Source organism: Mastacembelus armatus, chromosome 23 (genome assembly GCF_900324485.2).
Source record: "Mastacembelus armatus chromosome 23, fMasArm1.2, whole genome shotgun sequence".
Lineage (NCBI taxonomy): Eukaryota > Metazoa > Chordata > Actinopteri > Synbranchiformes > Mastacembelidae > Mastacembelus > Mastacembelus armatus.
The window spans coordinates 3,821,820-3,835,690 of NC_046655.1; the positions used below are offsets into that span (position 1 = coordinate 3,821,820).

The window sequence follows — 13,871 nt, forward strand, 5'->3', positions numbered from 1 at the left end:
TTCTGCCTGATACTATTCACCAGGCTGTTCCTTTAAGGTCTGGACAAGGGGAATCGTTTATAGGATATGGCTCCAGAGAACACAGGGAAACATGCCTCATTACTAACCAAAGAGCCAAAGCCACTCTGCTTTTGAAGTGGCCGGCCATTCTGGCTTTCACTCTCAAATAGCGATTCACAGATGATCCTTGAATGACTCATTAAGTTCTTTCGTACCGACCTCCGACCGCTTCTCAACAGCCAGCAGCTCCACAGAAGGTGAAGTCTGTTGATTCTGCTGCTGGACGAGGAGGCTGAGGGTTAGTGTGGCAGAGCCCTCTGCTGGTGCCTCAAAGCAAGGCACAGCATTCAGAGTGGATGGAGGAACTGTGCTGCTGAGTGGAGTCTGTGTCTCTGTTGTCACGAGGCTGGAAAAAATTCTTCCTCAGCCTTTCCATAATATGATATTTTACCATTTGCCTTCATCTGTGAACCTTTTATCTCTGTTTTTGTAAACTGACATATTCATTTTGAATTATGGTCAAATTATCAGGAGGTGATGAAGAAACAAATTTTTATAAACATGTTTCCTGAGGCTGCTGAAACATTTGTTGTAACATTATTATTGCTAATGTTATCATAGCCAATAGAGTTAATCTTTAACAGTAATCAAGATGCACTGTTTGTGTAAAAGCACTGAAATTATTTATAGAAGACAGATTATAATAATTTTCACTGGAGGCTTTTCTTGCTGGTGACTTGTAGCACAAGGACAAAATGAGCGATTTCACGTGAGTCAGACCAGCCACTTGACACACATGACACCCTGTGCCCTTAAGCACCATCATGTAAAAACTTTGCTCATATTCTCTAAGTCAGAGGTGTAAAAAAACAGTCAGGCGTTTCCCAGTCCGATCGGTTCGCTAAGTGGCTGGGCGTAGTGTCGCTGTCCTGTCCTCATCCTCAGAGAGGCTTGTTCATAAAAAACGGCCCGGGCTCCTGGCAGTCTGGCCGGCACCCAATCAAAAACCCATTAATCTACTGATCTACGTTAATTTGTTTCTAAACAAGCAGATGGCAGTCCTGATTGAAACCAAGCAGACATGTGCTGTGTACTGCATATAAATGGGCTTATAAATGGGCTTTGCACGCAAAGGCCAGATAGGTCCAGTAGGGTTGATACCTGATCAAGATTTTAGCAGTTGGTGGGATGCTGATAGCTTTGTAGGCTTAGGACACCATGCTTACCATGTGCTTAAGGTTGTAAATATTAGCATTTCTCTACAAAACTCCACAATCTTTTGACCGCCCATCTGCACAGGCCTGATAACAAACCCTTTGTGTTCTTATTTCTGTTTTCCTTGTCATTTGCATTTCATAAATGAAATCCATTTTATCAGCATCACTCTCCACAGGGAGACGCAGCTTAAACTGGCAAAAGTGACAGTTGCCATGAGTGAAAGTGCTTCCGAATCAAGCCAAAGTGGAATCCAGTCAGTGCCAACCACAACTACACAATCTCAGCGGCTGACTCATCTTGATTTAATGAACAGTAAACCATTCAGATGCTATGAGGAAGTGTGACTAATCTCAGCAGGCCAGCCATGAGTCACACCAACACACATCATGTCCTCGTGGTTTTGTTTTGGTTGGAGACTGTTTGGAGAATAATTTGAACCCTGTGGGGGAGCAATGTGATGGGATCACAGCAGTCTGGTTGTTATCATGATAAGGATCCATTTATGTCCATTTGTAACCATATATTTCTGGCAGAGCTTCTAGCTCCGGCAGGAATAGCTAATGACACAGTAGCCTGTTTGCCTCTCCTGATTTATTTGTGTATTTTGGAGTGGGCGGAGCTTCCAGAGGTCTGAAAGAATGATTACAGAGCCCGGCGGCATCCCGGAATAGACGAGTGTCAACCGGAAGCCCCAGGATGCTTGTTAAGGCTGCTCTCTGCCGCCTCCGAGCAGGAAAAGTTTGCCCGCCATTCAGCACAGGCCCTCAATTAGGGCTGTTACCACTGCAGTGAGGTGAAGCTGTGTGTTGTACAGTGATCTATGCTTATGGAAGGTGCTCATTTTGTGATCTAGCAGCTAAACACCTAATTAACACAGGGCTCTCCACAGGCTCCCCTCATAGTTTCAGTGTCACAAAAATATCTGCTGGCTATTTATAATAACTAGCTAGAGCCACATGGCAGTTTTTAATGTATTATCTCGGATGACCAGAGCCAGATAGAGGTTTTTGATAAGCACAGAGTAAGTGTAAAAATTGTTTGTGAGGTTGTGTGTGTATGTGTGTGTGTGTGTGTGTGTGTGTGTGTGTGTATGTGTTGGTACTTTACCAGCATGACGGTGGCAGTGTCTGGATCACAGGCCACAGAAACAGCCAGACATTGCCTCACAGGTTGTGGTTACCATGGTAAGGTGAGATACTGCTGCACATATGTGTGCAAAGGTCTCATAAACCCTGATGTAAGAATGCACTGGGTGTATGTGTGTGTGTGTGTGTGTGTGTATATATGCATGTGACTACTTCAGCATCTGCTGAAGAACACATGTCAGTATTTTAAGGGCAAACATGATGGCTTGAGCACAACACTTTGGTTATGTTTATTTATGGGATTCCAAGTATTTTGATCTCAGCAGTAAACCATAATGTAGATGAAAGAACAACAGAATAAATAACATTACAGTGCATTATATGACTGAAAGTAATAGATATTCTAAATTATATAAGCCGTGCCACTTAGTGCCTAAACTTTGGCAAAGGTTCATCTGCAACCTAAAAAGTACTTCTGCCCCCCCCACCCATTCCAAGACTTTATGACTCTAGTGTAAATATTTCTTCTAAATGCTTTCATAATAACACAGATTAGAAAACCATTTCTCTTCTTCTCTTTCATTAAATTTTCTTTTCAGCACTTCATCTTTGTGTTTTATCGCTGTGCAAGCTAAATGACCTGTTGGGCCTGGTAGGGGGAGAGCGCTGGTGTAAATCTACTCCTCTGCCTCCTGGTTTTAGGGTCAAGGCTGCTGGCAGGGGGAGGAAGTGTGTTTATGTTTGAAGATGTGTTTTCGGGGCCTTGTATAAAGTTACTGCAACTTCCACATGGCATTCAGTGGAGTTCCATCGTATAAAGACGTATAAAGTCAGTAGCTGAGTGCAAGTTTTAGTCTTGGTTTGTTGTTGGTAAGTATGAAGAGACTCCTGTACAGCAGCTGTTTTTTTTTTGTTTGTTTTTTTGTTTTTTTTTATTGTGCAGTTCAGGGAGTTGATTTTTAAGTGTTGATGTTGAAATTCACAGTCATCAGGTTACATTGTAGCTGATGTTTAATAGTCAGTGGGTAGCCATGATTTACATGTGTCCTTCATGTGCCAGGCTGGCTATGAAACAGGATGATACAAGATATTTTAGCCTTTTTTTCCTGGCAAAAACAATGGAAAGCTACTACATATAATAGTTCCCCTGTGTGCTACCTTAAAATTTTGCTGCTTTGGCGAATGATCGTCTATAATTGGCACTTGTAACCACTGACAGTTTATCAAACTGGTCTACAAATTCATTCGTCTGTCTTTTATTCCTGTCCGCTTGCTGCTGTCTGTCTGGAAATAGTTTCTACTCATCTTTCTTCAGGCTGTTTTGGATCTGTCATTTCTTTTCCTTTTATTTTCCTGATCATCTTGTCCTCCTCTCTCCCTGTCTTCACTCTGGCCTTCAGTCCCTGCTGCGCTACAAGAGACCAGCGATGACTGACGTGAGTGACTGCATCCAACATGGACTGTGTGTCCAAACTTCTCCCAGCCATGCAATTATGTCATTTTCTGCTCAGGGTTTCCCCTCAAATGACAAAGTTGCTTGGCATATCACAGCATGAGAAAACAATGACTGAATGTTTCAGTTTCTAGCAGCATGCACTTCTTGCTGTTATCTGCTGATTGTACAGATGTCGCTTTGTCATTACCAGCCTGAACATTAGTAGATACGATGCTGGCTCAATTTGTTTTAGAATATCTGGTTAGATGCATAAAATGCACTTTCATCTTGCTCTGCAGCTGCTCCAGTGCCCATTAGCAGTGCACCTATATGTGCAGCTGCTCAGTGACTTTAACAATGGTGTAAATCTATGCAGTTATTCCAGTTAGTTTGAAGCAGGACTTTAAAAGCTACATGTTTGCCCAGTTAGTTTTTCCTGAAAAAAAAAAAAAACGTGAGCACAACAAACAAGTTCCCAGGAAATGTTGAGTAAGATTTTGGCTGGAGAGTCTAAGGAGGTTTTTTTTTTTTTTTTTTTCTTGGCAAGAAAACATAGTTGAGATTTAATAATAACTCATGGTTTTAGTCTCACATGGAAAAGCCTGATCAAGCATGTTCCTGTTTTCTTCTCTGTTATATCTGATGCTCCGTTTGATTAGTGTTTTATCAATTTTATAAATACAACCGGACAGAATCCTGCCCCATACTTGGCTGTGAATTGACAGTTGGCATGGCAACAATAGGTGTTCATCCCGTTCATAGCCTCCAGAGTTCAGTCTGTTTGTACCTCTTAAAAGTGTAACGAACACATGCACAGTGCACCAGGCTGCATGGAAACTGAGTCTGAGCTTTGTGTTTTGCCGATCTAAACTCCACTTGGGTGTTTGTGAGATTGGAGTGAAGCCATGGTGGAAAGCTGCCTGCTACTATTATCTCTGGATTAGGTGGATTTGAAGGAAGTCTCTCTATTCTGCTCCCAGCACAAGATAATGGTGGCTTCAAAAAGAATACAGATATGTCAGACATCTCCCAATAAACAGCAAAGAGGTTTACATATTAAAAATGGCTTCCAGGTGCTTCCATAATCTAGTTGGACAATGAAGAAGAACAAATGCCTTGAAGGATTTAGTCAGAATAGAAATGTCCAAGGCAGCAGATGCTCAGTGTAGCGAATCTCCAGCATTAGGACATAAATCTCTTTTACTGACCCCAAACAAAAACATTCACACTTGTGCTTTAAAATATGCCATCGAGCGCACAGCTGTGCAGATGAACCAGCTTCACTTCAAGAAAAGTCCAGATAAATTCAGAAGTTATGACAGCTTTTCTTCTCTGGCTCCCCGTTGTCAATTTACAAGGTTACATAAGGTAAGGCCTCGAGTTGCTCAGTGTCACTGGTTTAGCTAATTTTCTGGCATGCAAATTCATCTTTCACTTTATTATTTAAAGCCGACTCTGCACTGCTTCATTTCAATGTTTGGGCTGGAAGGCTGCCTCTGCGTTCATCTGATGATGTGGGAGTTTCTTGATGTGATTTTTGTGTCACAACTCAGAATGCACCATATACACGTGTGACATGGAAATTCGAACAGTCCAGTGCAAATACACTGAGAATATTCAGGTTTTGTGTTAGAAACAGATAGTTAGACGTACAGACAGGCTGGCAAATGCAGTGGAATAGCAGTAATAATAGTATTTGAGTATTCGGTGGTTTGGGATTTTCCAATGAGGTAACAAATTAATTATTTTTTCAAGAAAAAACACAAAAGGCCTATTCAAAGCAGAAACCAAGAACTGTCTAGAGAGTTTTTAACTTTATTTCAAAGGAAATTTGTTGGAAACTTGCCAGTGTCAGTATAAATACACTAAGCACGCTCTTCTTAAAGTATTCTTTTACACATTCAGAAGGAAGAAACTGCCAAACTATCATTTCACAGAGATTACCTGCCACTTGAACAGCACAGCTAGTGCACATGTTCTGTTGAGGCTGACTCTGAGAGCATTTCTTTTTCTAACACACTAGAAGCTGACTTGACAATGATACCACCGAGCGATCCTAGCTGAGTCTGCCCCTCCATCACTCATGGTTTGTCAAGGCAGAGAATCATGGACGAAGCTCCATCACATCACAGGCCCGTCGATTCCACTGCCTCATCGCTGGTTTAGTCAATGCAGCTTTATGTTGTGTTTAATTACATTTAGGACCCGTGCGGGAGCGGCACCGATGCCAAGCTGTAGCCACAGAGGAGACGTCTCTCCCGGCTGCTCTGTTTCAAACAGAATTACACAGCTAAATGTCCTCCAAGTGATTGTATATATGCTCAAGGCCCTCGAAAGCAGTTAAGCTCTTAATTTATTCGACAGCATTGGAATGATGCCCTGATTAAAGAGCCCATACATTAACAGTCATTCAGTGGAAGCATTTTAATGAATAGAGGAGAACTACAGTGAGTCCTGCATAGTTTGAGTAACTCTCTGTCCATCATCTCCTCTCACTTCAGCCTCTCACCGGTCTCCTTTTGCCCAGCTCCCCCCAAAGGCCATGCTTAGCCACTGCAGGCTCTGCCAATAATACCTGCGTAGCTGTAGTCACTGCATTGTGATCAGGACTGTTGAAGGCAGTTTATCTGCTCCAGGGTAAGAGCTGGCTGTTTGTTTGCGGGGTTTGGGATTCCTGGCACTGAGGGGACAGATCCGCAGAGCTGAGTAGAGAGGGAGGGGAGAGGGAAAGAGGAGAAAGATACTTCATGAGGCGTCAGGAAGGATAACATCACCAGAGAGACTGGACTTTTGCTGATTGATGCTGTCTGCCGAATGAAAGAAAGAGGAAGGAGGGTGGGCGAGGGCAGGGGGGGTTCAGTGTGTGTGTTTCTTGTGTATGAGTAGATGGGGTATTTGTAGATTGTATGTGCATGGATGTGTGTGTATTGTCTCACACAGCGTGTGTGTCTCTATGATGTCAGTAGTCTCATTCAGCACCACTGAAGGTGGCGTTATTGCTGATGTTTTGCCTGTGTTGTAGCACCGGCTTCTGCTTCCCGAAGCGACCGGGATACAGAGAGGACAGGCTAACGAGTGCGTGAGGCTGCCAGGCTCAACTCTGAGCTCCACTCAGCAGTCATAAAGTGAGCGGATCAGAGACAGCAGGCAGGTTTCTTGAAAAATGCTTCTTTCATGCTCGTGCTTTGTCAGAAATCTCCAAAAGAGGAGAGGGGCTGGGGAGGTGGGCTGACAGGTGACAGAGGTCCCAGGCCAGGATGGAAATCAGGACATCACAGATGGTTCTTGAAGTTCCAGCATGTTTCAGTACCACCATTACTACTTTACCTCTGCAGTAACTATTGTATAGGTGAAGTTGTTGTGATAAAAAGAGAGTTCATTCCTTTTTTGCTTCGTGGTTTAGTTTTCCTATGCAGTGTTTCAAAATGATTTGCTGACAAAAGCATTGTTTTCCCAATTATAGGCACCTGCAGCTGTTTCTCTCAGTTGTACCTTCATGTTTCATTTGTTTTGACAGACTGTTTTACGTCGCTGGAAATTTTTAGTCCAATTTGGCTTCTGTCTTAAGCAAAGAAATGCGAATCTGCAGTGACGAAGTAACCAAAAGAGGGTTTTGACTAGAAACTTTATTTTGTCGCTGTGAATGTGCTGAACAGTGTTTTCCATCATGATGGCTTTGCTTCCACATATGGCATTTTGACATATTCCTCTTTAAAATTGAATTTTTGGAGCAAATGCTGTTCCCCAGTGGGCAGACTGAACCAAAACAAGTGAAAGTGACTCAGCGTTATTGCGAGCTTCTTCAAAATGAATACATTCATGCAACTGCGCTTTTCAGGAAAAGTGAACAGGTAACGAATAACTTCTGCAAAAAATGTTCACCTGCTGTTATGTAATAAAGCAGAAATATGCTCTTTTCTGAGAAGAGGTTTTTCTGAGAAATTACTTCTTCTTTTTTAGTTTGCATAGTGTCAACACTTATTTTTTGACAGTCTTTTAGTGTTTCGTGAAAAATAAACCTCGGTGTCCAACCCAGATTTATGAGCTGCCGTGGCGGCTTCACAATCCCTTCCAACAGCAGCTCATTTGGCGCATTTATTTCAGCATGGGGCTTCTGTTTAAACTACAGAGGCCTCTAGCTAGTTAAATAAAGACGCACCTCATCGTCATGTTCTTTCTTCAGTTGTTTGTTTGATTCTCGTGGATTTTTTTTTTTATCTTATTCAGAAAGACGTGTTTGCAGACAAAATAGTATTTGCACAGAGCAGAATGTGAAAGTTGCATTAGTTTACTTTCTTGTATGCCTCTGTGAATCTGGGTTGTCATGCTGTGATAAATGCTGCAAATCCACTGCTTTATGCAGCATAAAACAAACTCTTCAAATCAAATGTAAATACTGTTTGCCCCACAGGTTGGATAAATCGTGTAAAGCCCTGAAGATCTGTGCTCCACGTGCTGCAGCAGATGCAGAGGCAGTTATTACTTTAGCCACAGATTCACTCAGTTAAATGGAATTTTCGAAATTTCACATCCACTGAGACTTCCACTTGTCAGGGGAGACTGCCATAGACTGCCATTCGTTCACCTCATTGTGCTCTCTACTTCTGTAATGGTTTAATGACATCCAAGAGGAGAATCAGCATCACCAGCTGTTTATCTTCATGAATGAACTCCTGATGTTCCCATAGCAGTGTATGGAAACATCTATTATTTAGGGGGTTCCTTTATGTTGTGTTTTTTTTGGGGGAGATCTGTCAAAATCTGAGCTAAATTTGGAAGGAAAATGTTGACTTCTATTGGCAGGAAGGTTGAGTCTGTTGGTCTGTCTGCTGTATCCCCACAGAAACCTCTTTCCCTGATCCCTTCTAATGGTAGAGAAAGAGGGCGACATCTTCATTGTCCCTGATGCACCTATAGTTGTCAGCAGGAGCAACACATATATTCTCTCTTCCACACTTTGTCTCCTCCTCCGTCTCTGCTCTCCTGTTTGTTTACTTGCCCCCCGATGGGAGGTGGGCTCTGTTTACGGTGTGTGTTTCTGTGCATGCCTGTGTGTGTTCATCTGTGTGCATAACACTTCTTTTTGCAGGCAGGTTTTAGCAGATGTGTGTTTACCCACGTGTGCGTGTTTAAATGTGTGTTTTCCCAGTGACAGCTTGTTTTTTTTTTTTTGTTTTTTTTTTTCATTTTTGCTCTTTATGGCTTCTCATCATGGAGAAAGTCGCTGAAAGAAACCACAACAGATAAAAACTTCTGAGAGGCAGTTTCTTTAAAGGAACACTTCCAAGAAAAAGCGTGGGAGAGAAGTGCTTTTAATTGAGAACGGTGTGTGTGTGTGTGTGTGTGTGTGTGTGTGTGTGTGAGGTAAATGAGGGGAAAAAGTATTACTTCATCATGAGAAATTAAGGTTTATGAGGGAATTCCTTAGGAAATGTCTACCATTCAAGATGCTGAGAAGCCTGTTGCAGTTACACAAAATTCATCTGCCAAAAATCCAGAGATGAAAACAGCGACTGGGAAATTGCAGAACCAAAGAAATACATCTATACCACATCAATCGGAGCTTCTGTGAGTTAAAATAATTCGGTTTATTCCATCACTCCTTAAGTGTTAGCCTCATGGAAGAGCCTACATTTCTGAGGGGATTCCCATCCAAGTTCTTTGTGCTGCTCAGGCTTGTATTGCTTTTTTATTTTAATCTGATAAGAAAGGTTTCAACAGTCAGGGCAGCAGTCAGTGCCTTTATATGGTCTGGTGTGGACGTATATTTTTGGTCCCCAGAATTCTAGCATAGTGAGAAGAATGACATTTTTCTCTGGGTGTTTGTGGAAATCAAATTCATCCTCCGCACCTTGGGAAGAACTGGATCTCTTTTTTAATGAATGTAGCTCATGTGTGTCTTGTTCTGACTCAGTGGGATCTGGAAGAAAAACTCCAAAAAGTTTGGTGGAGAGTAAAACTACATGGACACTCCTCTCTGCTTCCCCTAGATTCTTCAACGCTCACTTTGAACACAAAAGAAGCTGATTCTTTCAGTACATGTCTGCTGTCATGGGGCCAAGCATTTGGAGGCCAAATGTTATTCACATCTTTCGTCCTCTGTGCCTACTGAAACCGCAGCAGCTGTTGAGACCAGTCTGTCGGCTGAGGGACAAAGCGTCACTTATCAGTTGGCTTACTGGGCCCTAATGAAAGACGGAACGGCCGTTAAGAGGGTTAGGTGACAATACAAAAGATTATCCAATATGCTGTTCTTCCGGGCTGTGAATCCACCTGTTACAGCAAACATCCTAATCAGGATTAATGATGAGAGGGAATGATTTTAAATTATTGTTTGTCCTGACTTGTGTTTGACAAATTTGCTTTATTTTACTCTCGTTTAGTTTTTACTTTTCCAAACTGTTGTGTGTGTGGAGTGTGTGGTATTTCTACACACAGTAGTAGTTTTACAGTAGCAGTTATCTCAAAGATTGTGCATTGTGTTTCATTTGGGTGCTGTATGGTATTTGCACAGCCAGTCCCGACTGTCATGTTAAAATCTATCTAATGTCAGGATGTTTGCCGGGATCATTTATGAACCCCATGGAGAAAGTTCATAAACAGTGTAGAGCTCCATGCAGTCCTGAGTCCCACAGTCTCATGAAATATTTGTGTTTGAGTAATGGAGATGTGCAGAAAGCCGGAGTGTTTGGACTGTGCTCCCTGGCAGGACATTTACCACTTCACTCTGGAGAAGACAGAGAGGCAGAGCTGTGTGCCGCTGGGATCAGCAACATAGATGGGATGTCAGCACGTGTCTCGTGTGGTCAAAGGTTTATGATGTCTGTAAGGATAAAGTAGCCTTCAGGGGCAAAACGCAGCTTTCCTTTCCACAACACAGTGTGTGCAGTGTGTACAGTGCTCTGTAACTACACCAACACCAGTCCATCTGCCACAACTACTTGTCCAACCCTAACCCTTGAAATTCAGTGACTTATGTTTCGGGGAGTTTTGGGGGCTCTTTGTCCACAAAGGTTCAAAAGTCCCCACAATGTGACTGTGTAAACAGATTTATGTCCTCACATCATGATATCAGCTCACAGTGTCTGTTCTCTTATTGCAGATTTACACAGATTGGGCCAATCACTACCTGGCAAAGTCCGGCTGTCCACGCCTCATCAAGGACCTCAGCCAGGACGTCACTGATGGAGTCCTGCTGGCACAGATCATCCAGATCATAGGTAGGAACTGACAATATAATGTCTTGCTTCAGGTACAACTAATTATTTAGAGGATATTAATGATGCACAGATAAACAAATCCATGTGTTATCAGCAGTGCATGTGTCTGTAATACATTCTGTCTGGTAGATGAAACGACCACCCACTCTATCCCCCTCTCTTTCGCTCTCTCTCTCACACACACACACACACACACACACACACACACACACACACATTGTGCTGTTTGAACTTTATTGTGGTGAGTGGAGGGAAGCTCTGCCTCAGTCTGATATTTGGGCCAAATCACAGCAGCTCTTTCTTGTTTTGGGTGCTGGGCGAGTTGCTGCAGCAGAGATCTATGACTCTGCCACCCAGGGGTGCAGAGGCATGTGTCTTCCTTTGGAGCCCAGAGAGTCTTTACTTCTCTCTCCCTTTCTTTTTGGCTCCTCTTTTATGCCTTTATATTCCTGTGTCTGTCTGGTGCTCTGCTTCTTTGCATCTCTTCTCTATCACTCCTTCATAGATGAACTTTTTCTAGGTCTTTTTCTCTCTCTCTCTCTCTCTCTCTCTCTCTCTCTCTCTCTCACCCTTCATGACTTTCCATATGACTCTGATCTTCATCTTTTTCTCCTCCCCTCTCCTGTTTTTGTGCAATAATCATGTGCTTACTAAGTAACACCTCACCTTAATGTAATCTGATTATTTTTATTTTTAAAATATGGTATGGGATTACAATTACAATGTATTAGTGATATTACAGTTTCTAAACTCCTTATTATTTTACATGTAGGGGCGTGAGTCATTTTTTTGTCATAACATGTACAGTTTGCCTGGTCATAGATTTGTCAGTAGATGACAGTCTGGCCCTGTGGATCCTGTCAGAGATGAAAATTAATGCTACTTGGACTCTCAGGCTGTGTGGTAGTTTTAAATTCAAACTGAATTCAAAATTTTGACTTTTTCTGCAGGGCCCTCCCTTTAGAGTTAAGAATATTTTCAAGCCCCTGAAAAAACACACAGAAAGACACAGAACAGTCTTTTGCTTCCAAACTTATTGAACAAAACTAAATAAATACATGGCATATTAACCTTAAAATGTCAGAAGTCAAAATCAGAGTTTTCTAACACACAACACACTCTCCTCGTTACCTACCGCTGACCTGCTGAATTCGATGGTGTTGTATGCCTGGTTGTATATTCTTGTCTTTGCTTTGGAAGATGTGCTTTGAGTTAGTGTGGACTTGTCCTCTGCTGTAGCATTATGTTTAGTTAGGAGCCATCTCCCATACTTGTCCATGTTATGCAATCAGTGCTAAAGCATGCCATGCGCCCCTCTAGGGGTCCCTCCCCCCCTTTGGGGACCACTGAAATAACCTATAGTGAAAAAGTGAAAACATGTTTTCATCTAAATCAAAAATTGAAATCTCTCATTTATAAAAGTATTTTGATTTGGGCTGTTTATCTCTCAAGTTCTGTCAGATTGGATGGCCAGTGTATGAACTGCCATCCGAAGGTCACTGCACAGATGTTGTATGAGTTTAAAGTCTGGGCACTAAAGGGCAGTCAGAGACTTGTCCTGGAGCCATTCCAGTGTTGTCTTGGCTATTAGCTTTAGGTCACTGTCGTGTTAAACGGTCTTGGGTGTCAGCAGTCTGGAGCAGGTTTTCTTTAGGGACGTCTATGCATTTGGCTGCATTCATCCTTCCCTCAGTCTGACCCTGGTCCTGCTTCTGACGGCCCCCAAGCTTGATGTTGCCAACACAATTCCTCACTGTAGAAATGGTATTAACCAGGTGATGAGCAGAGCCTGGTGTTCTCCAGACACAGTGCTTGGAGTTCTACCCAAAGTGTTCAGCTTGTATCTCATCAGACCAGGAAATCTTTTGAACGCTCCACGATGAGTTGTCATATGTGTTTTACACTAAGTGACGTCAGTGTAACCACTTCCAGCATCAGTGTCTGACTGGGATGGCGGTCCTTCTGCAGAGAACTGCAACTCTGTTATAGGGCTCCGGTAACCTGGACGACCACTTCTACAAAGAGTCCTTGTGCTGCTAAAGGTCTTTAATTTCACAGTACTAATACTGTTTACACAGGTGTGTTCCTTCCTAAACTATGTCCAATCAGTTCAATCTGTCACAGGTTGACTCCAATCAAGTTTTAGACACAACTCGAGGAGCATTAAGGCAAACAGGATGCACCTGAGCACAATCTGGAGCACCACATCAAAGACTCTGAGCACTTTCAACATGTTTTGTCATTATGGCTTTCTTTGTCTGGACTGATGGGCATTATGGCAAATTTATGTTCTTTTGTATTTATGTAGATTGTAACAGACATAAAGCACCATATAATTTATGACTTATAGAAAGCCTACATTCAGGAATCACCTGGTTTTGTTCAGAGTTGCAGGGTGTTGGACTTAACCTCAATTCACTGGACTTCTGAAGTGCTGTTAATGATCACCTTCATACACATTTCTTTTACTCATTCCTTTTCTTCTCCTTCCCTCTTTGCGCTCTGTCTCTCCCTTTCTTTGTGTCTGCATCACTGTTCTGAACTATTCTAACTCTGGGCCCCCCTTTCACATTCACTCTCACACTTACAAACACATTTTCCTCTCTATTACATTTGCTTTCTTTCTCTCTGATGCTGTCTATCTCCCTAAATCTCTCATTTTTGTCTTTGACTTCCTTTCTCACTCTCTCTCTCTCTCTCTCTCTCTCTTTCTCTCTGTTGGATTGAAACTTTACCCTCCCTGCTCGCCCAAACAGACAATGAGGCCAAGCTGGCCTGTCAGTAATTCTCTAGCGGCAGCTGACGAATTAGGCAGCCTTGCTTCCCAGCCCTCTCCTGCATCGCTCTGCACCTCACCACACACACAGATGCACATACACACATACTCTCCTATGCAACAGTTCCTGCTGGATT

General features: G+C 42.6%; 1 protein-coding gene across 8 annotated transcripts in view; it reads left to right on the plus strand.

Annotated features, from left to right (window-relative positions):
* Positions 1-13,871, plus strand: part of nav3 (neuron navigator 3) — a 257,362-nt gene that overhangs the window by 126,439 nt on the left and 117,052 nt on the right. For all 8 annotated transcript variants that reach the window (XM_026326360.1, XM_026326355.1, XM_026326356.1 and 5 more), the window contains exon 2: positions 10,841-10,958. In XM_026326360.1, coding sequence (XP_026182145.1) covers positions 10,841-10,958 — 118 coding nt within the window. The remainder of the gene's footprint in view (positions 1-10,840; positions 10,959-13,871) is intronic.